Below are 26,768 nucleotides of genomic sequence, written 5' to 3'. Positions count from 1 at the left end.
GCTGGATGAAGCCCACAGAATGACCTTGGACAAATCAGGGTAAAGACAAGATAATCTGAACGGAATTGGTCTGAATACACATTTAGTGCCCTGAACAACAAATGAATCAGAATGGAATGGATATACTTCTGCCTCAATTTTGAATGCCTGTAGTTTTTTCTTCAGACCAAATGGGTATGGGGGGGGATCAGGGGGAGTGGGCTGAGCATTCCCACCCCACCAACCTAAGAATACTGCCTGCAATCTAAACAGACTCTTTGTACAAACATGCAAATGGTCTGTTTTGACAGCAGACCAAACATGGATAAGTCAGAAGAGAGGCCTGACACTGTGATTCTGGCTTTTTCTTCTTCTTTGGCATTGGAAATCACTTTTTAAAAGATTTGCCTTGAGAGAGTATTTAAACCTCTTTTGTTGACCATTTTTGCTTTCCATTTTTAAGTTCTGGCTATTTCCACCCCTACCACCAGATTTAAAACCTGGAAAGTTTCATCTGCCTTCTATATTACTCTCTACAAACGATGGACCATAGCTCAGTCTTTGCATGCAGGGAGCCTCAATATCAGTTCTTTGCTTCTCCAGACAGAACTGGATTCTGTCACTGAATCTGTCACTGAAATCCAGATCCATGGCTAGTCAGGACAGACCAGAGGGGAGGCAGAATGTTGATCAGGATGCAAAATGTAGATCACTGGGTGATTTGCTGCAGAACAGCACAGGCTTTTCACACCCAAGTGTTTAACAGCAGAAGCAACCAAACAACTTTTTCATGCCTAAATTAGGCAGCTGAAATGAAGAAATCACATCAGGTGTGGCCTGTTGTGTGAAAGGACTGTGTCCCCTGTTCATTCTGGCACTGGAAACAAAACTCTTAGGCACAGAATGTGCTCAGAAGATCGACCCTGCTCCTTAATCGTTTGACTTTTGCACTTGGCCCTGCTTCGTAAAGCTTGGGGTTCTACTCAGAGAACGAAATGGGCCCAAGAAGACTGACTGTGTTAAAGAGCACCGATGAGGCCTGAGCTCAGCTTCAACGTTTCCTTTTTTTAAAAGGGAAATTCTCTTATTCCGAATAGGATTCCTCGCAAGAAAAGGGGAAAGTTGACAGCTATGTTCCTATGCTTCTCTCTCAGCCTCACGTATTTTACGGGGTTGTTGTTGCTGTGAGACGAAGACACCCCGGAAGAGACCTGCGTAGTCTGTGAAACCCACTAGCAGCGAGTAAGAGACACGCCCGCCTCACTCCATCGCTACCGGGCGCCTTCGGCTCACTGCAGAGTCGCCACGCCGGTTGAGGGTGCCCTAAGGCTGCTCGCCAACTCCGTAGCAAGCCAGGAGGGAAGCGCCGAGGCCGCGAGGGGTCCGCGCCTGCGCCTCTCACCCCGTCTGCGCTCGGCCCCACAGGGGAGGGCGACGGCCAGAAGCGGGGACCCCACGCCTCCCGCCCCCCACACGGCGCTGAACTCCCTTCTTGCGCGTTCAGCCAATGAACCCGCCGAGGGGGCTGGTCCAAGGCACGTTATAAAAGGGGCCGGCGGAGGAGCGACGCGGTGCTGTGCTCGGCGTGCTTTGCTGGTACCTGACGGGAGACGGCGAGAGGAAAGGAGGGTTTCTTGCGCGCGGGCGGGCGAGCGAGCATCGACCATGTGCGGTGAGTGAGTGAGCGAGCCCCGGGGGCTGCTTTGTTGCGCTTCTAGATGCGGAGCGCGAGGGAGCCCAGGCATCATGGAAAAGGGCTGCGGGCAGATCCACTCGGAGAGGTGGGGGGGGGGACTTTGCAAAGGGAGACTTGGCATGCCTTGCTGCTGTTCTAACCATACAGAGGGGCCCTTCCATTTTTGCGGGGAGGGGGATCTGTGTAGATTTTGTGGAAGCAGAGCCGTATTATTTTCTAGGGAGTCAGAAAGGGGAATGAACTGAAACCCTGACCCCGCCTCCCCCCAGAAAGAGATGCTTAGCGCTTCCTTTCCCAGTCAAGTCCCCCCCCCCCGCCCGCCCGCCATCCGGATGCTTTTATTGCTGTGCCCTCTGCTTCCTCCGGGTAGCCATTGAGCTGCAAGGCGACCGTAGTAGCAGTATGCTCTGCCCTGGCTTTCCTCCTCCAGAGGTTTTGTTTGTTTGCTTATGGAGGAGTTTAACGCTCCATGCTCTTTATGAGAGCAAAGCCGAGCTGTTAAACTTAGCTCTCTCAGCAAAGGGGGACAAAAGGAACTTTCTCTCTCTCCCAATCTTGTTCCTTTAAATGCTTCAGGTAACTGAAATTCCAGAAAGACTTGCAAAATGTATTTTTAATTGACATTAATGTCCTTTCGTGCTAATGTTTCCGAGCAATAGTTTCCCTTGCATTAGTAACGGTTAGCATCTCCTTCCTACTTGGAAGAAAATCTGAACAAGTCATAAAAAGAGGTTTTCTGGTCGAAGATGCTGACCTCTCCTACATGGTTAAAAGGTATTTTGAGGGCTTTCTTTCAATGGGACACTGGCAGACGGCAACATTTGAAATGTTCAGTTCATGCCCCCCTGAAATAAGTAAGTAAAGACGTGGGGAGATCTTGGCACCACAAAGCAAAGACCCAAAGGATTGCCATTTAAAGGCTCATGAAATCACATGGCCAGGAACTTTCCCTTCCTGGATTGCCCTGTGTTCATGGTAAATGGGTCATCTGACTTGGTACAGCTTGGGCACAAGTCACTTTTGTGCATCACTGTTCAACCAGTGCTAGGAAACATGGAATTGCACCTTTCAGACAATAGCCTTCCTTAGTCAAATGTTTTTAAAAAGAATGTTCATTGTATGTGCATCGGTGGTGGCACATGGCCCCCTGTTTACAAGAACAGAGCCCTCTGCACATATGGTCTCTTGTATTCATTTAGCCTGGGAGGGAGGAGGCGGAGCCAGCTACCATTATGCCCACCCCCCATCATGCGCATTCATTGAATACACTTTTGAACATCTGAAAATGGCTAAACTGTTGGTGTGATAGCAGCATAATCCTGATAAAAGGGCCTAGCCATATGCAGAATGGCTATATATGAGCAGATCTCTAAAACTGTGCCTGCAATTCCTTATGATATAATTGCTGTTTCAGAACATCTGAGCAAATGAGAATTGCTTTAGGATAATTACCCTTAAAAGAAACAAAATCTAAGGATGCTGAAGATATGTTAAGTCAAGTAAAAAGGAATGGAATACATCAATAGGTATGGAATAAACGCCCGAGCCTATGTCTGAGAACTGGATTGGACATTATTAATTCCAAAGCTGAAAGGAGATGGCCTGCTTCAGATTTGTACATTCAGAACAGGAAATCACCCACCGTCACAGTCCAAGCAATGTGTTATCTTTGAAAGGTGGACAAGAAGTGCCTTATATTATCAGTTTAAGAAGATTCTGTTCCACCTGAATTTCATTAAGCGACCCTTCTGCGCTAAAGAAGATCTTATCAGGAATGACCCATATTACCTGTGGTTAACAATTCAAGATTTTTTAACCAGATATTGAAATAATACTAAATGCTAAAAGCAACCCCTTTGTGGTTGTAGAGCAGGAAACAGGGATATTACACTGTTCAACTAAGTTTTAACTAAGGAGTGGTATAGCTGACTCAGTGTGAAGTAACAAGAAGTATGTGATTTCAGTGCACTCAGCCTTTCTAACACCCTTCACTGCTGCCATGGCAACCAGGCAATTTTGGTGATGCAAAATGAATATGTAAATAAGAACACTGTTCCAAAAATGTCACTGGAAGTGGGGAGTGGAAGATTCCTGCTTGTAGCTGAAACTCCTTTAAAACAAGCTAAAACTCCTTGGCGAAACAAGCATGGTTATATAAGAAGTTTTAAAAGCATAATTATTTTTCAAAAGAAAAATTCAAAACATATAATACATTAAAATGCCATATATTTTAAAAACTTTTAACAGAGGTTGGAAACCTTGTTCAGTCCTGAGAACACAGCTGTAGCTTGCTTGCTTTTGGCAATGTTGCTTCTTCCATTGTATATGTTTTTTATATTATTATTATTATTTATTATATATATATTGAATTCATATACTGCCCTATACCCACAAGTCTCAGGGCAGTTCATGGGATAAAATCACAATATAAAAAACACAAAATACATAATCAAAATAAAAACAAGAACAACCCAATAATCCCCCTCCCCCAAAAAATAATAATCAGAGAGGTAAAATAGAATTTTTAACAGAGAAAATAAGCACCCATCAGGTATCATCTAGGAGTAGATTAAAATATCAATTCAACTGTCTTTCAAATCAAAACATTTTAGCCATTGTAACCATTCATAAAAGCTCTTTTAGTACCAAGCCAGATTGGATATGGTGGATTTTTGTGACAATCTCTTGTGGAAGACTTAAACACGAGCTCCATGAAATAAAGGGGAAATGAGAAAAAAATCTGACTGTGGATCCCTTTTTAAAGACTTACCTGCAGATTTCCTAAGCCAGTGTTTTTACAGGTGGTTCTTTCAAGACTGACCTTTGCCAACCTTTTCCCATGCTGGCTGGGGCTGATAGGGATAGTAGTCCAAAACATGTGGAGGGCACCAGGTTGGTGAAGCCTGATCTTGGAAGATGTTTCTGTGAAGTTTTCAAATGGGGGTTGAAGGCAGCAGCCTACCCCTTTGGCTTGCCCTCCAGTATCTGAAATCCAAGCAGATATGAGAAACCTACGAATGCCCAGGTGTGGGACTCCAACTTTTGCCAGCAGGACCAGTAATTGGGGAACATGGGAGTGGGCTTCAGTATCATCTGGAGGGCTATGGGTTTCTCATCTCTGTTCTGAAGGTACTACCTCTGAACATGAGGGTTCTCTGTAGCAGTAATACTAATGGCTGTCGAGAGAATGTGAGTAACGACTTTTTAAAAGCTATTTAACTGGATTAAAGCTTAAGGTTCAGTAACATGCCTGGAAATGGTGCACAGCTGCAACTGAAGTATTGGGAACTAATCAGTTTGTCAAATTGACTCCATGATAATACAAAACTGCAGTTCTGAGATTGTAGAATGGCAGGAAAACATCCTGAAGATGGACTATTTTCTATGAACCACAGAGATACAAAGTACCTAGAGTGGGAGCCTAATCAAATAGAATTACTGCTGCAGAATACCGTTCCCAGTGTAGAAGATAAATGGTAGGTCTCCAATGCTCTAAGGCAGTACATATTTAAAAGCTGAAGGAGTGGAGTGTTGACTCATTAGTCTCCAACTATGAGACACCCCTATCTTGATCCTGGTAAACTTACAAGTACTGACGTTTCTTGAGGAATTTCCCCACTGGAAAACTCTCAATGACCCTTTCTTTACCCACCTCAAAGAGGAAGCAAGAATTTCAAAGCCTTGATGAGAGATAAAGGGAGCCGTTTTAAACAAAGATGAGCTTGTGCAACTTCTAGCTGACTCTCTGCTTGGAGAAGGGTGCATGCACATGAAAGCTCATACCAGTAACTAACTTAGTTGGTCTCTAAGGTGCTACTGGAAGGAATTTTTATTTTATTTTATTTTGCTTGAACTTCAGTTTTTTAAGTGCCAGCTCAAAGCATGAAGGCTCTTTCCCTCACCCGCCTTTGTAACTTGAGTCTTTTCCTGTACAGAATTCCTTCTGTGCGATCCTTTAAAAGCAACCCGATTCTTTTCAGTTTTTCTTCAATCAAACCAAATCATTAAGTCAGCTGTAAGTAGGAGTACATAATGTCATCTGTTATCTCCTGCATGATAAAGACAACAGCATGCTGAAGGCGGTAACATGAAGCTGTGCTTTTGGGAGCTTTGGCTGGGAAGTAGGGTCTAAGAAGAAAATAAGTGAGGATAATGAGGTCAAAAGGGAAATGGTCTAGTTAACAATAACAGGTTTATTGTACAACTCAATAGAACTCAGTAAAACTCAAAAACATTGTTCAGTCTGTGGTTGTTTTCTATAGTTCTCTCCACATAAGCTTGTGCCATGTTTTGTTTGTCTCCAAGTTGCTGCAAGACACATCACTGTTTTTGCTATCGCAGACGTATACTTGAAAAAATAATCATTCAGTTTCAAGCCCCCCCCTTGCTAATGCTGCCACTCATAGAAGGTAATGGCATTAGCAATAAATGAAACTTAAAACTGTATTTGCAATTTGTGCTAGAAGCTCAGGCCAAAAACAAACTTACGTTTTGTTATATTTTTAAAATAATGATGATGGAACAACAACAGATTCTTCAGTTTCAGGAAAGGAAGAGGTCTGGTTCAGATTTTGTAACGTTTGTGACACATTGTAGCAATACTTATTTTTAAAAAGGCAAATACAGTGGTACCTCGGGTTAAGTACTTAATTCGTTCCGGAGGTCCGTACTTAACCTGAAGCTGTTCTTAACCTGAAGCACCACTGTCGCTAATGGGGCCTCCTGCCACCGCACCGCTGCGACGCGATTTCTGTTCTCATCCTGAAGCAAAGTTCTTAACCCGAGGTATTATTTCTGGGTTAGCGGAGTCTGTAACCTGAAGCATCTGTAACTTGAAGCGTATGTAACCCGAGGTACCACAGTACTTATTTTTGCCTCTCTAAAAACTCTATATCAGCTACTGAAGTTCAGGTTCCTGCCTGATCACTACCAAATTCATACTGACTTGCTCTAAAATATAGGCTATTTCTAAACAGCTCCTAATGCCCTCACAGTGTCCTGTTGAGCAGCACATAAACCCAATTAGAAGAGAGAGGACAATCTGTTTGTGGAAGGAAGTATGTGAGAAGGGGAATGAGTTTAACAAGCAGTAGAGGGTTTGGCCACAGTCTAGCATGGAGTTAAGAGCATGCAAGCCCATTGACATTTAATGGTATTAACTCTGTGCTGGGAATTTTTGGCCTTCTTGTGTGTGAAAGTGAGCAGTTAATAAGTTAATAGAAGGCACAATAGAATGTGTGTGCTTGAAAGGAAAATGTCTTTCCCATGACCCAAAGAATCTGTAATATATTCCTTGGCAGCCCAGGCTCTGCTATCATTTTCAGTGAAGTCTCTAGTGGCTTCTGAGTCTCCTGGTATGCATGAATAGTAGCAGTGCTAGAGTTCAGTATAAACAAGGAACCTTTACCAAACACAGGACACTGGCTGCATTGTGGACAGATTCCTCAAAAGAGGCCTTCCCTGAAGTGATAATACACATAAAGACATGATGCCTTAATACAGGAAATCTGACAGGTCTTGAAATATACATGTTGTAAAGCACTGGTTCAGAAAGCAGCAAAAGAGTCATTTTTTCTTAAAAATGAGGATATGCAGAAATGTTTAAAACACTTCTCTGGAAAAGTAGCAGAGAATTTGAGCTGAGCACATGGAAAAAATGTTAATAGCCATAAATTTAACAGACTTTCTTGCTGCCTCGGGGCAACTTTCTAATGTTACTATTTGCAGTCAAGAGTTATAACTGATATGTTTTAACAGAAAACCAAACAAAAACACAAGTCTTCAATACATTGAGCTGGGGGTTGTTATTTACCAGGCTTTGTGAAATCTCAGTTATATTCTAAAAAGTTTTCCTTTTCAGGTCTGTTGTAAAAATATCCGCTTTGCACATCTTCTTTTGAGGGGTGGGAAATTGCGGACTAACTTTTGCTCCAAAAGTACAAATCCTTCTTGGTGTCAGATAATACATATTTGACATGACATGTGTAGTTTCAGATGTGGATACTAAATGATACACAGTTTCTCATTTATGCTCATTTGTTTATTTACAATTTCATTTTATGTACAGTACCAAAAAAAGGGGGGGGGGAATTAACCATAACAAAACAAACAAGGGAGCATACAGAAGTTTTCAGGTACATAATCAATTATATGCTTGCCCAACTCTTGCCCAAATCTGTTGTAGCCTATCTGTAAGATATCTCCAAAGGAGTACCAACATTGGAAAGATTGCATACCAGGGGTGAAGAATAAAAATGGAAAAGAAAAGTGGGAAAAGATCAGTGTAATTAATACATCTCACATTCTGAAGGGATGTTTAAATAAATTAGGGCTGGGAATTCAGACCAGTTGAAATTATTTCACCAACTGACTGGTCAGATATTGTCAAATAATTGCCAACTGTTTGTAAAGCATTAATTTTATTTGGCCAAGAAAAAAGGTACAAAGCTGTGGCTTAAGGGAATGCTGTAGGGAAGGGAAATTGGCTTTTAGTTACAGCACCTACCAATCTGGAGTAGCAAAGAGCAGCAAAAAAGGATCCAGCTTTGACCCCCACCTGTCCCCAAAATGCTGCTGGCTATTGGCAGTAGGGTGCTGTTGGCGGTTTCTTCTACCTACCCACTGTTTGAGTAGGTGGCCCCCTCATCCAAACCCTCTCCAGCATGGCTAATCTGAGGATTGGGACTGCCTGTTAAGCATCAACCTGTTTAATATGATGCTAATTACAAAATCAAATTAGTTTAACTGTTAAGGATGAAACTGTTCCCTGGCCATGGTAACAAAAGACAATACACTATAATATGCAGTAAGTTTCCACCTCAGTTAGTGTTCTTGACTTCATGAAATATTTGACCATGATCAAAGTAGGTGGTCAATTTATTGGTCAGTTGACAGTAATTTGATAAGTCAGTTGACAAGTGTGCCAGTCATAAAGCAACCCGTTAATTGGTGTCCTAACCTGGGAATGTCACTCAAATAAATTAAATCCTTGATACTGACTAAAATTGTGCAACACTTTATGATATTGGATTGGGTTGCCCCATTCTAAAGGTTGTTGCTTAACTACATAACAAACTTCAACTGAGCAACAAAACAAAGCCCCAAACCTCTATAATGATAGGATTAAGCCTTATTGGATTTGTTGTAAAATGTAGCACTTTGAGTTTATAAGACTTTATATGTGCTTCTGAGTATGTTGTGTAAGCATATTAAAGTACCAGCTTATCATTCTTCTTTTCAATACTCAACAGGAATCTTTGCGTATCTGAACTACAGGGTGCCTCGGACCAGGAAGGAGATATTTGAAACTCTCATAAAAGGGCTACAGAGACTAGAATACAGGGGATATGACTCTGCAGGTATGTGAACAATCCTGTTGTGCAAAATTTCCACAGCAGTGGCCAAGTTGGTCTCATACTGTAAGAAAAACAAAAGAGTCTTGTGGCACTTTAAATGCTAATAAATTTATTATGGCATAAGCTTTTGTGGACTCTAGTTCAGTTCATCAGATGCATAAAATGACATCTTAGCTGGCAAGTACATAAAGGAGAAGATTTTAAGGTGGGAGTTGAATGGCAATGAGAGGCAGATATAGCCATCAATGATAATTAGAGCTTGGCAGAACAATCTAAACATCCTTACATTGGGCTGCTTATTTTATTTTAGTAGGTAGAGGTATTCCTCCACCCAGTGCCCTCATGAATTTTTGCTGCTTTTAAATCATTTGGGGCTTGTCTAAGGTATGATGAGCAATACAAATGTTTTACCTCAACACCAGTTGCCTAAACATTTACCTGGCTGTGTAAGCAATTGTATGTGTTAACTAAGACTGTACAATAAGTTGTGTTCTGTATTTCAGGTGTTGCAATTGATGGGAATGATAATGAAGATAAGGAAAGGTACATTAAATTGGTCAAGAAAAGAGGAAAAGTGAAGGCTCTCGATGAGGAGCTGCAAAGTGAGTAGAAAGGGTGGGATTCAACTAACAAGCCTTACTAACAACAATAGGCGCCGACTCCATGGGGCCTGAGGGGGCCCAAGCCCCCTCAAAAATTCGTTTGGGGGGGGCTCTGCCCCCCAATAATTTAAGAAAATTATTAGTTATATTATGCTTTGCTGCACCGGGCGCAACATCGGGGGGGGGGCGCAAGTCCAGAGGGCCCAGCCGCGTCGTGCCCTCGGCCCGCCCCTATTGTCAGAGGCTCAGCGTGGAAGTGTTAACAAAGTTTCAGAGGGGGGAGCGAGTGGGGGGGACGCGGGGAGGGGAGGGGGTCCCCGCTTCTCCGGCCGCCTTGCAGAAGCGGCCACCGCCCGGAGGCTCTGCCTTTATTCGCAGGCCTGCCTGGGGGCTCCCTCGGCTCCAGCGCTGAGCTAGCGGCCCCGATCCCGGGAGCAAAGAGGCGTCGCGGGAGCGGCTAGGCCTGCGCCAGGGCCCTGACCCGACAGCTTCTCCAGCTCCCCAAGCCGAGGACAGCTTCGGCTGTGAAGCTGCGCCTTCCGGGCTGGCCCCTTCTCGGCTGGGCCTCGCCTCTCCAGCTCCCGGTATGTGTGCTCCGCGGTGGTCCCCGCTCCTTCCAGACCCTTCCACCGCCCCCTGTCAAACTGGCTGTAGATACAAGAAGGGCAGCTGGGGTGGGCTATAGAGGACCCTGCCTCCCCCTGCGGGGCTCATCTCTGGCAATTGGCTCAAGGAGCCCCCTGAGTTTTGGCATTGTCTCTCCGCGCCCCCCCCCGCCTCTCTCCAGGAGCTTTATGAAGCCGCCTGGATCGGGTCTGCTTTGTAGGAGGGGAGCCTTCCTTGACCAGCATGGGCCCCCCCAATATTTTTTATAAGTCGGCGCCCCTGCTAACAACCAGCACAAGGGCTCAGGCTGAAGTTCTCCACCTCTAAACTAGCATATCCATTGCTCTTCTTTGTGAACTGTGGTGGTTTGTGTATCAGGCATGTCTAAAGTCCATTTTGGGGGCCTAGTCTAGCCCACCGGTCGATTTAATCTGGCCCTTGTGGCAGTACAGTGGTATCTAGGGTTACGAACTTAATTCATTCCGGAGGTCTGTTTTTAACCTGAAACCGTTCTTAACCTGAGGTACCACCTTAGCTAATGGGGCCTCCCTGGTTAGTGGAGTCTGTAACCTGAGGTGTTACCTGGGGTAAAATCCTAAGAAAATCCTACGAGAAAAAGCTCAACAACTTTGGTCGGCCCTCACGCATCAAATCTGGCCCTCTTTGAAAAAAGTTTGGGCACCCATGGTGTATACGATGTCATCAGAACTCTCTCCTATTGAGAAAGATTCATCATTAGCTACAGTGGAGGAATGGTTGTTAAAATTACTGGACTTCAGTGAGATGGTGAAATCAACATTTTTAATCTGGGGAAAATCATTGCCAGCATTTACTAAAGATTGGAAACTTCTTACTTTTATGCATGAAAAAGAAAAAGAACTTAATGATATCAGAGTTTGAGGATTGAAGATAATAATGTTGGTTTATAGAAGGTGGATTTTCTGGCTGTTATCTTGGAGTGGGTGTGTTGAATAATTCTCCCTATATAGCTGACATATTAAGAATTGGAAGTTCTCTTTTTATTTTATTTTTCTTTCCCTCTTTTTCCTCCCTTCACCCCCCCCCCCATTTTTTCTCTCTAGTTCTGTTGGGTATTTTTATTTAGATTAGCTTTTTAGGCTTGACGAAAAGAACTCTCTCCTGTTGGTACCGATGAAATAAATGCAGCTAGTATAATATGGACAGCCCAGTTTCAAGTGGTTTATTGAAAGTATAGAAGCAAATACTTCCACACAGTTTAGAATTTACAAATTGTCTCTCTTTTATAATTAAATAGAAAGTTAAGACTCGGTTCGTTACATATTTTTGTGACTATAATTTGAATTAAAAGTGGTTGGGATTGATTTGTGTGTGTATTGGTTTGATTTTGTATACAGAACAAGATGGTCTAGACTTAAAAGCAGAGTTCGAGACACATTTTGGTATTGCTCACACTCGCTGGGCAACCCATGGAGCACCAAATGCAGTGAACAGTCACCCACAACGATCAGATAAAAGTAACGGTAGGTACCCTCTCAAAAAATCTGGAGTTGCACCAGAATAGAAATTCCCAGAAACAGCTTTTGAAACCAGTAGACTGAAATGAATTGTTTGTGCATATTAGATAAGGTTGGTGATTACGTCAGATATTTTTTCTTCTTACACAAAGGAAAGTTGTGGTTTTGCAAAGGTGCAACTCCCAAGGATTCATGAAATTAGGGAATCTGAAGCAGCTGAGGCTAAAATGCCAGGATTCCATTCACAAATCAGATTGGAATTCCTACAAAACTCCTTTCATTACCAAAAATCTAGTGATAGCAGCCCGACACAGTCACTGAAAGAGGAAAATAATGTAAAGAACTTTGCAGATTTAAAATGCTATTTAGAAAAGGTTCCAACTTTAAATCTTTGAATTAAGCTGTTATTGCTCATCTCTTTTTGTGTGTTTTCCTATTTCTTTCAGAATTTGTCGTTATCCATAATGGGATCATCACAAATTACAAAGACCTAAGGAAGTTTTTGGTAAGCTGAAAACAACTGGATGTCCCAAAATGTGTGTGTGCCATTTCAGCTCTGTGGCCTGGTTAGCTTTTGCTCTATGGCCTGGTTCTCATGATGCGCTAAGCCAAACCTTGGCTTAATGAAACCATTTTTACCTGGTTCAGTGGGGCTTATGATCAGGCAAGTGTTTATAGGATTGCAGTCTAAATGAAGTTTCTCTATGTGATTTTTGATAGGTGGTAGGAATGATGATAATTGTGATTGAAACTGTAGATGACACTTGATTATGTTGTATGCAGTCTTAAAATCCTGATGGTAACACACAGATCTAAACATTTTCTTTTAAAAAAACACCCCACTATTCCAGGAGACCAAAGGTTATGAGTTTGAATCTGAAACAGATACTGAAACCATTCCAAAGCTGATCAAATATGTGTATGACAACCGGGAGTCTGAAGACATAAGTTTTTCTGTCTTGGTTGAGAGAGTCATTCATCAGCTGGTAAGTGGGAAATTTTCTCTCTTTATTTCCTATAATAAATAATGTTTAAGACAATATGAAACTACTTTTCATGTATGAAGTTAAAATGTGGAAATAACTACTCAGTTTTGTTCCGTTGGGAAAACTTTAAAGAATTCTTTCAATTCCATGTTTTATTTTGCTTTCATTTTTAATAAAAATACCATCTTGTTACATGCAGCCCTGTGCCTGCTGGTTAAGAGTGAGGTGCAAACCCAGAAGAAATAGAGGAAACTGTAGTATTTCTGAGCACAATGATTTTCTTTTCCTTCAGAAATATCAAACTGCAATAACCAGAGCACAGTCTTGCCATTTACCATCTCTTGTCTTCCTCTATAGTTCTCAGATGAAAAGTTATAGCATCAGTTAAAAGATTTCTAAACTTCCTTGTTAGTTTAATAGCCCTGGGACCATAGATCCCAAAGCTGAATGTGTAGAGTGAAGGTACATTTTCTTCCATCATGGTTTGGACAGTTCATTCCTTCCTCTCTGTTTACTCAATATTTACTCTAACCTGACTAAATTTAATGGGGATTAGTCCCACACGTGTGTTTAGCATTGCTGACTTGTGCATTTTTGACCTCCTCATTTTGTGATAATCTTTTGTTTCTGACAATTCCTTGATGCCAATTGACAAAAGATTCATTTTTTCTCAAAAGGTCATTAGAGATAATAAGACAGGATCTTACCGTGGGTGTAACTATCATCCATGCCATCCTCCTCCCCACCCCCAACCTACTAATGTTTAATTTCCCCCCTCGCAGGAAGGAGCTTTTGCACTGGTTTTCAAAAGTATCCACTACCCAGGGGAAGCTATTGCTACCAGGTTAGTAAAAGTATTTCGTGTCCATTACTGTGTAATAGAAGCTGATGATATATGTAAAGCTGTGTGGGGTTTTTATACGTGATAGTTTTAAGAGGGTTTTTTGCATTTGGTGGGGTCCATATTAATAGACAAGCACACAGGAAAGATTTCTAGTAGATACTTTTTGTTTGAAAAATTCAGTTTATCCTTAATAAAAGTTTTATAACTAATTTGCCTGTTGTTTCATTATTTGACAGGAGGGGGAGTCCACTACTTATTGGAGTTCGAAGTGAATCTAAGCTTTCCACTGAACAAATCCCTATCCTATATAGAACATGTAAGTTATTAAAGCATTATAATCATACAGGTCTTACTTTTGTTACAGAATTGTTGAAGAAGTGAGTTCATTAAACACACACAGAAATGCTCATGTCACTAGAAACTCCACAGGTAGACATTTAGGGCAGTGAAATATTTGCATCAGCACAAGGATTAGTGATAGCACCCCTCCTCCTGTGTGCATCCCCAAATCCGTTCTGGAGCATTGAGTGGAAACCCAGACCATATTTAGGGGGCAGATTGTGAGAAAGAAGGAGGACAAATCTTTGCTACACCTGTTTTAAAATTATGTAATTCTGTATTTCAACTTGATCTAGATAATGAATCAATCTTCACAGTTGTGTGTGTGTGTGTTTTAATTGGCAGGCAACATTGAAAATGTAAAGAATCGATGCAAAACACGAATGAAAAGACTAGATAGTTCTACCTGCCTACATGCTGTTGGAGATAAAGCAGTTGAATTTTTCTTTGCTTCAGATGCAAGGTAACTGAAAAATATGTGTGATCTATGTTAGCAGGATCAGTTTAGTTATTTACCCAACCGTTGTAATTCAATGGAGAAATGTAAATCAGTGGGACAGGCTGCTGCTGGCTGCAGCTTCTAATCCAGGCATGGCTAACCTGTAACCCTTCAGACATTGCCTCTTGAATACACTTCCCATCATCTCTGTCACTGGCCATGCTGGCTGGAGCTGACATTTTGAATGTGAGAGCCTTTATAGAACTTGGCTACCAAATGCTCATTTGGTGTTGCAACTTTCCCATCTTTGAGTTGTGACCAAGATGTGGGGAGTACATAATCCAAGCTCCTTTTTACTCTTAGACTTTGCACATGCAAATAGAACAAATTTAAATGGAGATTCTGTAACTTAGCTGATTTTGCATTCTTGTTTGTAGTGCTATAATTGAACACACCAACAGAGTAATCTTTCTAGAAGACGATGACATTGCAGCAGTGGCTGAAGGGAAGCTTTCTATTCATCGGCTAGAACGCTGCGCTAGCGATGACCCATCTCGGATCATACAGACTTTGCAGATGGAACTGCAGCAAATCATGAAAGGTAAGGGCAGCTGAACTATCTTGCTGGTCCAAGGGCATATGAAGAAAACATTTACCCATTAGAAACCAGGTGCTTTTCTGGTCAAACCTTAGCCACAGGAACAGCGCCAGAGATGGGCAGGGAGGAAAAAAGACAGTTAAAAAATAATGACAATAATGATACTTCAGTATCATTTCTAGAAGCTGGTGTCTTCCCAGAGCTGTAAACTGATCCTGCTGATATTTAAGGCCTCAAGTGTACTTCTATAAAGAAAATTTAATAAAAACAATGAACATTAGTATGATGTTGTTCGAAACATGTAAAGCATCTGAGCAATGAACAGTCAATAAACATAGGCAGAAAATTCAGTAGCTGGCAGATGCAAGTGTGAACAAGGTGGCTTTTTAATCGGCAGCAAGTTATCAGTTGCACTTGCACCTAGCAGATGTGCCTAAGGAAACACATTCCGCAACCTGGGTGATTAGAATGACATGACAGAGATGTGCTACGTCACCAAAGAAATTAAGCTTCTGTTAATATTTCCATTTGTGCTTGCGATATCTCCTTCACAAGGGCTAGAAATCTGGAGATGCAGAGCTCTGCCCCCACCCCCAGTCTGCTGGCAGGAGCACAGTTTAGGAGGAAAGGGTGGAAGTAGAAAAGCCAGTGGAGTCTTAGCACAGTGCATGGAGGCATTTCCACTGGTGTCTTGTTTGTGGAGGCAGTTGATCCATAGCCCTCTGCCTCACCCTAATGCCCTTCAGCCACCAAATCAGATGAACTTCATCTTTAATTAAGCTTTGTTATTGTTTAGGAGAATTTAATATTTATAACGAAGTGAATTCCCATAACCCCTTCTGCATTCTTTGCCCAATCTTTGCTAGCAACAGTTTTGACTTTTGTTGAAATTGCTGTACTGTGCTTGGTTACTCTTGCTGCAAATTCAAGTCTCATTTGAACAGTAATAAGAAAGGCAGTCTGAAACTTAACTAGTCATGTTTTATAAAAACAGGGAACTTCAGTGCTTTCATGCAAAAGGAAATATTTGAACAACCGGAGTCTGTTTTCAATACCATGAGAGGAAGGGTGAACTTTGAGAGCAACACAGGTAACATGGGGAAAATTTTAATTCCACTCAGCATTGCCACTACTCTTTTTTTTTTTTTAGCAACCTACTCTGAACTAAAGATATCTCCTTGTTTCTGTTTCATGGAAACTACAGTTCTTTTAGGTGGCTTGAAGGACCATTTGAAAGAAATCAGAAGATGCAGGCGATTAATAATCATTGGTTGCGGAACCAGTTTTCATGCTGCAGTGGCTGTAAGTTCAGTATACTCTTGAACATGTAAGAAAGATAATGGAAACGTATGGCTACAAGGATTTTGCTTTTCTATTCTTATTTTATTTATAAAAGGTTTATTGATCAGTTTTCACAAAGTGGTGCTCAATAAAAATACATTTGACCTGCATAAATATACCATAATAAACCCAGTTGTGTTTGGTGAGGTTGGGTGCAGCGCTCACCTGACCTCATGTTCCCCATGTTGCTGCTGCATACCAGAGCAGAAGCTGTGAAAGACACTTAGGGGTGGCCTTGCTGTACCCTGTGTTTCCTGCCTGGTTAGAGATAGAATACAGCCCCCAGTCAACAAGACTTGCTGGTAGAGGATGGCTGAGTAAAGAGCCTGTGGGCAGACAACACAGACCGCTTCCCCTCCCTGCCAAGTGACTTGATAAGGCATATCAGAAACAGCTGGGATGAGGGACAGCCTTGAGGCCTCAGAACTCCTTATTACTCAGGAAGAAGACATAGCGGATAGAGTGGTGGGTGGAGTCCTAGCTAAGACAAGCAGGGAGAAAATGCTTGGTGGTGGGCAGTGTGAGAGAGGTGTAGGGCTGCAGGCTAAGCTTAACTGATGTCCTGGCTGAGAAGCTGACTGAAAAGTGGCTGAAGGGACCTGGGGACCTGGTGAGCTTCAAACAGTGCCTGGCGTGCACTGACATGGACCTCATAGATTAGACTGGGATGGGCTTTGATAATATGGCATCCTGAGCGAGGACAAAATTTGGCCCCTCTCCCCCCACCCCAAATTATTTCTTATTTTCACAATAATTCCTTTTGGTACAATTGCTTTTTTATGGATCTTCTCGGTAGCTACCTGGATAAATGTTGTTGTTGTTATTTTGTGCTCCCTCGGCTCGTGGAAAACCGCCCACACGACCTTAAATCCAGCACTGGAGTAGACCCTCCTGCCTCAGCCCACAGGGAGGTGGGATGGTTCTGGGAGGGAAGAGCAAGAAGTTACCCCCCCCCCCATTCTGCTGCTCTACCCCACTGCCTGCTTGTTATTTCAAAAAAATAATAGACAGGTTAACATGGCAGAAAAAGAGAGAGTGTTCAGTGGATGCCTTGGTAAGAAAGAATGCCTTTAATTGCTGACAGAAGCATGCCACCAAAGATGCTCACCATATCTTTAAATAAATATAAATAAATAAATACATAAATAAAAGAAAATAACCATCCATAATCTAACATACCCTACAAAAATAAGAAGAGTTTTGCTGGATCGGATCAAAAGCTCATCTAATCCAGCATCCTTTTCTTACAGTGGTCAGCATTTACCACAAGTGGGATGTAAATGCAACAGCACTCTCCTCACTTGTGATCTCGACAAATATAGTTTATTTCTGCACAAGAAATGCATTTTGCATATGCTGTATACAGAATAGCTATTCATTTTAGAAATACTAGAAATAATCCATTGTTCTAAAGCTACTTTAAGGATAATTTTAAGTGTGCTTTATTTTGTTAAGACTGAAGTTTGCTCTACTATCTTTATGTTGGTTACAGACTCGTCAAGTTTTGGAGGAACTAACTGAGTTACCTGTGATGGTGGAACTTGCCAGTGATTTTCTGGATCGGAATACCCCTGTCTTTAGAGACGATGTGTGCTTTTTCATCAGTCAGTCCGGTGAGCTTTAATCTATGCTGTATGTTAATCTTGGCAAAGCTTTTTATTTGGTTTTCAGATCTATCATGAGCTGGTGACAGCTTCAGAGCCAGTCTGGAGTAGGTTTTTTTACACTCTCAAGTGAGATCAGGCGTACCTGATTTCATCCTGAGTCTATGTCCCAGTCCCTTTCTCCATACCTAGGTGATAGATTCCTGGCTACATTTTTGAATGCTTTTTACTAGCTGAGCTTTGTATGTCAACTGCTACAAGCATATCACAGTAGAAATATAAAATAACATTCTATGACTACTCTAATTCGCTTTATGTGTTAAAAGGGAAATAGCATTCCTATGTCAAGGCTGTAAGATTTCTCTGTTGATCATGTACTGCAAAGGAAAAAGCAGGTTTTTCAGAGTTTGTAAAGGATGTAATAAGCAGAGTGTATCTGGTGAGGCAATTAGATAACAGTGTAGATAAGTTAGGCCAGAACCCTCCTTTATTAACTAAAGAACCACCTGGCAGCAGAGTGACACTATACCTCAAGTTATCTCTTAACAGTGAGAGGCAAAAGAACTGGTGCCAAATAGAGAGAGAAATCTTAAATGCTTCTTTTGTGGTATAGCAGGAGAGCATAGAGCAGAGGTGGGGACGTGTAGCCCTCCCATTGTTGCTGGGCTTCATTACCCCTAATAATAGTAAGAATAAGAATAAGAATAAAAAAATTATTTGTGCCCTGCCCATCTGATTGGGTTGCCCCATTGGCCATACCGGCTGGGGCTAGCGAGAATAGTAGTCTCACAACATCTGGAGGGTCACAGGTTTTCCACCAGAGAGGAATGCTGCTTCTGAGGAATAAAAACACTATCAAAATGTATTAGGCTTTCTCAGTCCAGTGAGTTTTCATTTGGCACTAACTTCAGGTTTGCCTCTTTTTGTCCCTGTGCTATTTTTGCTGTGGTGTTTTTCTTTTTGTTGCTGCTAACAATGGACAATGGGGCTTACACAATGATAATATTCCAGGAAATAGAAGATACAGAATAAGCAAACATTAGTCACTCCCAATTACTCCATTCTTTTTATTTAAGTTTACATTTTAAGTATCTCATCAACCTAATTAGAACAAAGTTGTCCTAAAGGATGCACATTTTCTGTCAGGCAACACTCAGGTTGAGGTCAAAGGGAGAACATGTAAATTGGTACGAGTGTTTTCAGGATAGAGGAACAAGGACTTCAAGGCTCTTCTGTCAAGATGGGCACAACATAAGTATGAAATAGCTAAATTAGACCTAATAATGAAGCTTCGTTTTAATATAGTAAATCTGGGCATGAATAAGGATAATGGTTTTCGGTTCACTACAGGTGCCACTTAGCAATTGCTTGGATCACCAATTACTGTTGCTGTGAATAATAACGGTGATAATTTAAGATTGGATAGAATTTTCACAGTCTCTGTGTCTTCATTTCCTTGCTGTTTGACTCCTCTTTTTACAATTTCCTGCCATTATCTTCCTGCCAATTTAAGATGATTATACATCTGATGAAGTGGACTCTGGTCCACAAGGGCTTATGCGAAATGAAAATGTGTTCATTTCCTTTAAGGTACTACAAGTCTCTTTGTTGCAATTTAAGCATGTGATCTGCAAAATTTTGTAGATGAAACCTAAAGGTACCATGAACCAGTCTGAAAGGGTCAAGGAGGACTAAAGTACATTCTCATTCTATCGTCTGATCTGGTGCATTTGATTTGGACAATTAAGCCAAATGGCTATTGATACATTTTTTTTTAAAACCCTCTTTTCCTCCAAGTAGCTCAGCTTGGTATACACTGTTCTACCCCCAGCCCAAATTTATCCTCAAAAGATGACTGTTCCAAAGTCACTCAGGGTGGGGATTTGAATTTCAGTCTTCCTAGTATGACATTCCAGCTTACTACACTGCACTATTTTTCCTATGGCTCCAGACCTTAGATTCCTGGTGTAGGAGGGATTTTCCTCTGGCTTTCAACAGTGCACCAGCAGCTGGGTGGATGGGCGGGAGAAGTTCTTAAAAAGCAAGCTGGAGGAGAGCCTGAGGATCATAGTGCTCAGCTTGTATTTAAAACATTGCTTCATATTCTGAACTAAGAAACTACAAATTGTGTCAATATCACCAACTCAGAAGGGGTGAAACAGTATGGAAATGCCAGCCCACCAGGATCTTCTATGAATGGGTTATACATTTCTAGCCAAGTCAATCTCTTCTGACTTTATATGATAGGTTAATAATTCTGCTGCAATTCTGAGTGAAGCATAAATGTCAATATGTTCTTTTATTGAAGGGGAAACTGCTGATACATTGATGGCTTTGCGGTACTGTAAGGATCGCCGAGCTTTGACAGTTGGAATTACAAATACTGTTGGAAGCTCAATATCCAGGGACACAGACTGTGGTGTGCATATCAATGCCGGGCCTGAGATTGGGGTGGCAAGCACAAAGGTAACTGATATGTACTGTCATTGGTGGGGGTTTTTCTTTGACCAAATCATAGGCCTAGACATTTCTGCATAGATTGCTGGAATAATAGCCTTGCATGGTGCTAGAGCACCATGTTTTATGACACTGTAGGATGCTGCCATGTCAGATCACTGATGGGTTCATCTATCTCAGTACTGTCAGCACTGATTGGAAGTGGTTCTCCAGGGTTTCAGGCAGAGTATTTTGCAGCTCTACTTAGAGATGTCAGGAATTGAACCTGGCATCTTCTCTGCCACTGACCTGTAGCCCTTCCCACGCCATCGTAATGTAAGAAATTATTTTGCTGAGGCAGGTAGTTTAGGGAGCAAACGTGAAGGAAGCCAAATTAATGTCTTTTTAAAAAATCTTCAGGCATATACCAGCCAGTTCATCTCTCTTGTAATGTTTGGTCTGTTGATGTCAGAAGACAGAATTTCGTTGCAAAACAGAAGACAAGAAATCATAAGCGGTCTGAAGTCATTACCTGGTATGCATGTTTTTACCATACAAATGATATATATATATATACTCCCATATATATACAGTGGTGCCCCGCAAGACGAATGCCTCGCAAGACAGAAAACTCGCTAGACGAAAGAGTTTTCCGTTTTGGAGGTGCTTCGCAAAACGAATTTCCTATGGGCTTGCTTCGCAAGACGACAATGTCTTGCGAGTTCCTGCTGGTTTTTTTCCCCTCCCCCCCCTTTTTCTAAGCCGCTAAGCCGCTTATCAGCTGATCCGATCAGCAGATAAGCCGCTAAAAGCGCTAATAGTTCTAATCCGCTGATCCTTCAATGGGCTTGCTTCAGAAGACGAAAAAACTGCTAGACGAAGAGAATCACAGAACGGATTCTTTTCGTCTTGCAAGGCACCACTGTATATGGGAATGCTAAAATTCAAGAATATGTGGGCCATTTCAAATGGGATATGTAGAACGTTTTTCAAATTATTATGTGAGTAAGGAATATCCATAGCTTTTATTTTTTAAAAATTAAGTTAACCATTTTTAATCCAACTTTATATTTTGATGTGCTCATATTTTACTGTCATAGCTTCAGTTTGTACTGCATTGAGTTCAGAACCTTCGGGGAAAAAATAACAATTGAGAAAACAGTTTAGAGATAAAATGGAATAGCCTCTTGTTTAATGTCTCAAATCAAACCCCAAATTGATTTTTAAATCATCCTCTGTATTCACAGATGTGTTTAAAAGCTATTGAGTGTTCAGCATAGGGACTGACTGAAAATAATTTTCCATATCTTTATTCAAAATGGCCCTGTGTATCTTTTTCTTTTTATTTTAAAGGAGCAAAACACTGTGCTTTGCTAGTAAATAAAATTAAAGTTGATCAATCTGAATTCATGCAATCCTGGCCACGTCTTCTGTTTTACTACTTTTGAAATGGTGGGCTCTGTAATACCGTAAATAATTATTGGTTTTAACCTGTTGGCAGAGATGATCAAGGAAGTACTGACCTTGGATGAGAAGATACATGATCTGGCACTTGAACTATATAAACAGCGATCACTTTTGGTTATGGGTCGTGGCTACAACTATGCCACTTGCTTGGAAGGTGCATTGGTATGAAATCTTAATCTTGGTTTTATTTGTGATATTTTTCCTGTTCTTTGTTTGGCATAATTGGATGTTGTTTGTTTTTATTGTTTTACCTGGAATATTTGCCTGTATTTTATCCCAACCCGAGATTAGCAGATGGGCAATTTAGAAATATGTTAAATGAGTACATAATTAAATATGGTTACATCTGTAAGTAAAACATTTTTGCATACATTAGGTTTTTGCATATATAAAGCCTGCCATGGACAGAAAGAGCCCTTCCTCCCATGGAAGGCAAAGTCTGGATCCAACCCATTAAAATTTGTTCTTTTCAGGGGGGGGAATTGCGTATCTGATGGGTTTTGTTTCAAAAAACTCTTAAGAGCTGTGTACTGAACAAAGGGGTGTAGATGTTTCACTTTTTTCTCATTTTGAGCTCAGTACATCAGCTATTGCTCCCTTGCAGCTTCTGTTAATTAAATCAAGACTTGTGTGCAGGAAACCTCAAACATACTTTGAACTTGAATGAAGGTGGCGTTTATGATCTTAGATTTAAGGCATCTCTGATCTTCCTGTTTTGCATATGGGCATGAGAACCATATGTGTACATAGGTCAGGATCCAAAGAACCACATAACTTGTGAAATGTTGCCTGTGGGACTTCGGGCACAATGAAAGTGTCCTTTGGATTACAACAGCTGTCAGTTTTACCTACTTGCACTTAATTATTTTTGAACGTAATAAATGCTTTTTTATTATCCCAGTGCTTTGGTTGTGATCTTGTTCCATTTGCTTTGCAGAAAATCAAGGAGATTACATATATGCACTCTGAAGGCATTCTGGCTGGGGAATTGAAGCATGGGCCCTTGGCTCTTATAGATAAGCAGATGCCAGTTATCATGATCATTATGAAGGATCCCTGCTTCACAAAGTGCCAGAATGCTCTACAGCAGGTCACTGCTCGCCAGGTAAATTGCCTAGTAAGCATGTCACTTTTAGGACTAGATTGTGCATTTCCTGCAAGATGATCATTATGAAGGGTAGTCATAGGCAAGAGAAAGTAGAACTGTGAGGTCAGAAAGGGCAACCAAAATGGCCATAGGGATGGAGCCTTCCCATTCACAATAAATTTAATTTGTCATGGATGCTTTAGCTGAGATTTCTACATAGCAGGGGGTTGGACAATATGACCCTTGGGGTCACTTCCAACTCTATGATTCTATATGTATGGTTTGGAGGACAGGGAAAGAGATGCCCTTTCCTCCCTTCTCTCAGTAATTCCAGAACTTGGAATCATTTAATGAAATAGATTGGGTGTAGAGATTAAGGACAGACAAAAGCAACCAGTCTTCACACTATTCACAAGTTATGGAATGGCAGCGATGACCACTATATAAAAAAGGTAAAGGTTCCCTGACCAGTCCAGTCGCAGAAAACTCTGGGGTTGTGGCGCTCATCTCGCTTTACAGGCCGAGGGAGGCAGCGTTTATCCGCAGACAGTTTTTCCGGGTCATGGGGCTAGCATGACTAAACCGCTTCTGGCGAAACCAGAGTAGCACACGGAAATGCCGTTTACTTTCCTGTCGGAGCGGTACCTACTTACCTACTTGCGCTTTTTGGCGTGCTTTCGAACTGCTAGGTTGGCAGGAGAAGGGATCGAGCAACAGGAGCTCACCCCGTTGTGAGGATTCGAACTGCCGACCTTCTGATCGGCAAGGCCAAGAGGCTCAGTGGTTTAGACCACAGCGCCACTCACGTCCCATAACCACTAAATTAGGTATCTTTAATTGGCCATTAGAACTATAGTGCACAAAGTTTTGGATATAAGATGAGGTGGAAAGTGTCTCTCAGCAACTGTTGCTCCTCTGGACATTTTCAGCCTAGGGAAGCATGTGCTCAGAAGACACAGCTGCAAGCATATTATGCTGGAACTAGGAAAATACATTTGGTTTGATAAGTCAATATTGCACACATTTCAATTTCCCAAGGCCTTTTATTTATTTATTTAGTATTTTTCTGGAAAGAAAGGGAGAAAGTAGGGATTTTTTTTATAGCCCATGGGTTTGGAAATGTTACATCATCAGTAAACCTATGGAATGTTTTTCCAGTAGAGGTTTGGCACTTGTCTTCCCTACTAACTTGTCTGCATAAGTTTCAAGGCATAACAATTAAAATACGCGGAGTAGGTAATAGTTAGCAGGTGTTCTGCAATGTTAGTTCTTATATGGTTTTTATTGTGTATATATAATTATTGTGAAAGACTTCGGTATTTTTTATGAAATTTGTTTAATTTATAAAAATATTTATATACCGTTGTATCATAAAATATATACCACCGTGGTTTACAGAGATATGCAAAATGGCTTTCAACTTAAAATTTAGCTCAGTTGACATTAATTGCTGCATGTTGGCAAAATGTCTGAAATGCGGAGCAAAATATAGATGAAATGAAAATGTAACCTTGAATCAACTTTGATTTCTTGCTTTGCAGGGCCGCCCTGTTATATTGTGTTCTAGAGAAGACACAGAGAGCTCAAAATTTGCTTACAAAACTATTGAGCTTCCACAGACGGTTGATTGCCTGCAAGGAGTTTTGAGTGTTATCCCTCTACAGCTGCTTTCATTCCACCTGGCTGTTCTCAGAGGATATGATGTAAGTTACTTCTATATTTAGGCACTCCAATTAAAGCACTTATACAAACACACTTGGACACTTCCCCTGTTTCTTCAGACTTGAAACGAGAATGATTACATAGAATTTAAACAAAGACCTAGTTGTGCTCTCTTAAGATGGAAATTCAGTGCAAATCAAATTTAATTTACTTTTACCCTGCAACATAAGCTCCAAGTGCTAAAAGCAGAGAAAACAAGTTTACACAATTACAAAAATAGTTTTGGAGCACATGCCATTTTTCTTGACATGAACATTCCCATGATCCAAGCTATAAGGAGCGGTTTGCAGCAGATGCATGTACGACATGCCAACCTCCCCTTTGCCTTGCCCCACCCCTCTCAACGAGTGGCAGTGAGCAACTCAGCAGCTGGGAAGCAAGCATTGTGGCTCTGCCCCATGAGTGAGCTGCTGCTCCTGCTACACAAGTGATGTCAGTCACTGATAGGATACAAATGTGCTCCACCTTCAGAATTTAGGTGGATGCTAAATGAAGAAAGGATCCTGTCAGTTTTGCTGTTCTGACCATGGAATGCTGGATTGTCTGGTGCCAAAACTCCATTGCCAGTGAATACTTTCATTTTATGCATAATGCATAATCTGTTTTAATTGCTGTTGCTTGTTTTATTTGTTTTTTAACCTTATATTGTTTCTCTAACAATTGTTTTAATTTTTTTGTGTGTGCCTTGGGAGTTTTATAACGGGGGCATATTTGCTTTTAAATCCCAGGTTAACAGTGTACACGATCAATTACACTACACAGTTTCAATGTAATCTGTCTCAAGTTTTCATACATTTTCTCACATTTTGATGATAATTTTGCTAGATTATCTATAGGGACGATCCATAGCCGGAAAAGTCAGAAGGAAAGTAGGGAAGGAAGCCGAGACCCAGGGTTATGGTTCAAATATGGCAGTAGAGAGAAGACAGAAGGGAGAATTGGTCAAGGGAAAGTGGTCAGGCAAAGCCAGCTGGGAAGGGATGCAACTAGCTGTGGTTGGATTTCCAATACATTCTCAGAATTTGGGGAGGAATACAGCTAGTATGGTGATTATTATTTTTAGTCTGTTTTACTGAGTGATGCACATGAATTTCTTAAATGAAAAAGCCTCCTATAAATTGAATTGAGGATAATTTTCTTTTCTTTTCCCCAGGTGGATTTTCCAAGGAATTTGGCAAAATCTGTGACTGTGGAATAAGCATTGCACAGTAGAATATTTGTTACCCATAATCCAAAATTGAATTTCTGTCAGTGAGACTTTAGCAGACTGTTTTGATGATGCTGATTCTACAAAGCAAAGTAAACATAATTCTGTTTACTTCAGTGGGGTTTGGGGCTGTGGAAACCACAAACCAGTACAATGGATCTGTTGCTAACTGGAAAGTATTTGGGAATGTTGTTATTTTTTAATGTGATCTTTAATGTGCCTTTAAATATTTGTTACTTGCCTTGCACCTAAGTGCTCTTGCCACATCGCTGAAATAATAAAATTGCCAAAGAAAGGAAGAAAAAGCATTGTTTACAAATGGTTAATGATCAGTTTTCTATTTCTACGACTGTGCAATATATGTATATAACTTTTGAGTTACTGTGAATAAGTCAACACTATACATGCAGCCTGAATCCATACATGTTTACTCAGAAGTAAGTCCCTCTGAAATCAGTAGGATTTATTCCTTGGTATATATGCATAGGAGTGCTGCCTTAGTTCTAAATACAAAGTATTTATATATACACAAATGTATAGCATTTAAGTTATTTTTAGTATGTTGGTTGCCTGTAGTAGTGGGCTGATTTTACTAATTGTGTACAAGTTCTTTTACTGTTTGTGCTTTGTATTTTTAACTGGAATTCTCTTTCCTATTATATTAACCTTTCCTATTTACTGTTATGGGATTGTATCTGTATTTCCACAGATCCTTTCATCTATCTACACTTTACAACTTCTGCACTATTGTGAATTAAAGTTTCTTAAGCATCATTCAGATTTAGTTGTGTTTTGCTGAAAATTTCCTTTTGACAAAATACCAATTTACTTGAGCCAAATTATCTTCATGTTCTTGAATAGTATTGTTTAACCATAGTAGGCTGTTGTGTGAGCTCAGTATGTTTATATTTAACTATTGTACAACCAAAACGCTATGCAATTAAATAGACTATTGACTGCAAAA

The 26,768-nt window shown here is 41.0% G+C and overlaps 1 protein-coding gene and 1 long non-coding RNA gene across 2 annotated transcripts; one reads left to right on the top strand and one right to left on the bottom strand.

Moving 5' to 3' along the window:
* The first annotated feature begins 1,283 nt into the window (after nucleotides 1-1,283).
* GFPT2 (glutamine-fructose-6-phosphate transaminase 2) lies at nucleotides 1,284-26,768 on the top strand. The gene is made up of 19 exons (XM_083488116.1): nucleotides 1,284-1,651; nucleotides 8,926-9,033; nucleotides 9,534-9,632; nucleotides 11,615-11,740; nucleotides 12,181-12,239; nucleotides 12,586-12,720; nucleotides 13,503-13,564; nucleotides 13,801-13,880; nucleotides 14,249-14,366; nucleotides 14,780-14,943; nucleotides 15,935-16,030; nucleotides 16,145-16,242; nucleotides 17,774-17,894; nucleotides 20,194-20,351; nucleotides 20,742-20,856; nucleotides 21,823-21,950; nucleotides 22,726-22,893; nucleotides 24,417-24,578; nucleotides 25,751-26,768. The coding sequence occupies exons 1-19, from the start codon at nucleotides 1,645-1,647 to the stop codon at nucleotides 25,793-25,795; spliced, it is 2,049 nt and encodes a 682-aa protein (XP_083344242.1). The 5' UTR covers nucleotides 1,284-1,644; the 3' UTR covers nucleotides 25,796-26,768.
* LOC310699777 lies at nucleotides 18,925-21,823 on the bottom strand. Its single transcript, XR_014522243.1, has 2 exons — nucleotides 21,245-21,823; nucleotides 18,925-20,897 (listed from the first exon to the last, which is right to left on the bottom strand). It is a non-coding gene; the product is annotated as an uncharacterized lncRNA (long non-coding RNA).

The sequence above is a fragment of the Podarcis liolepis genome, assembly GCF_965112155.1.
Source record: "Podarcis liolepis genome assembly, chromosome: 2".
NCBI classification, from domain to species: Eukaryota; Metazoa; Chordata; class Lepidosauria; order Squamata; family Lacertidae; genus Podarcis; species Podarcis liolepis.
Note: the sequence above shows the minus strand (reverse complement) of the source record. Positions and strands in the feature narration are given on the sequence as shown.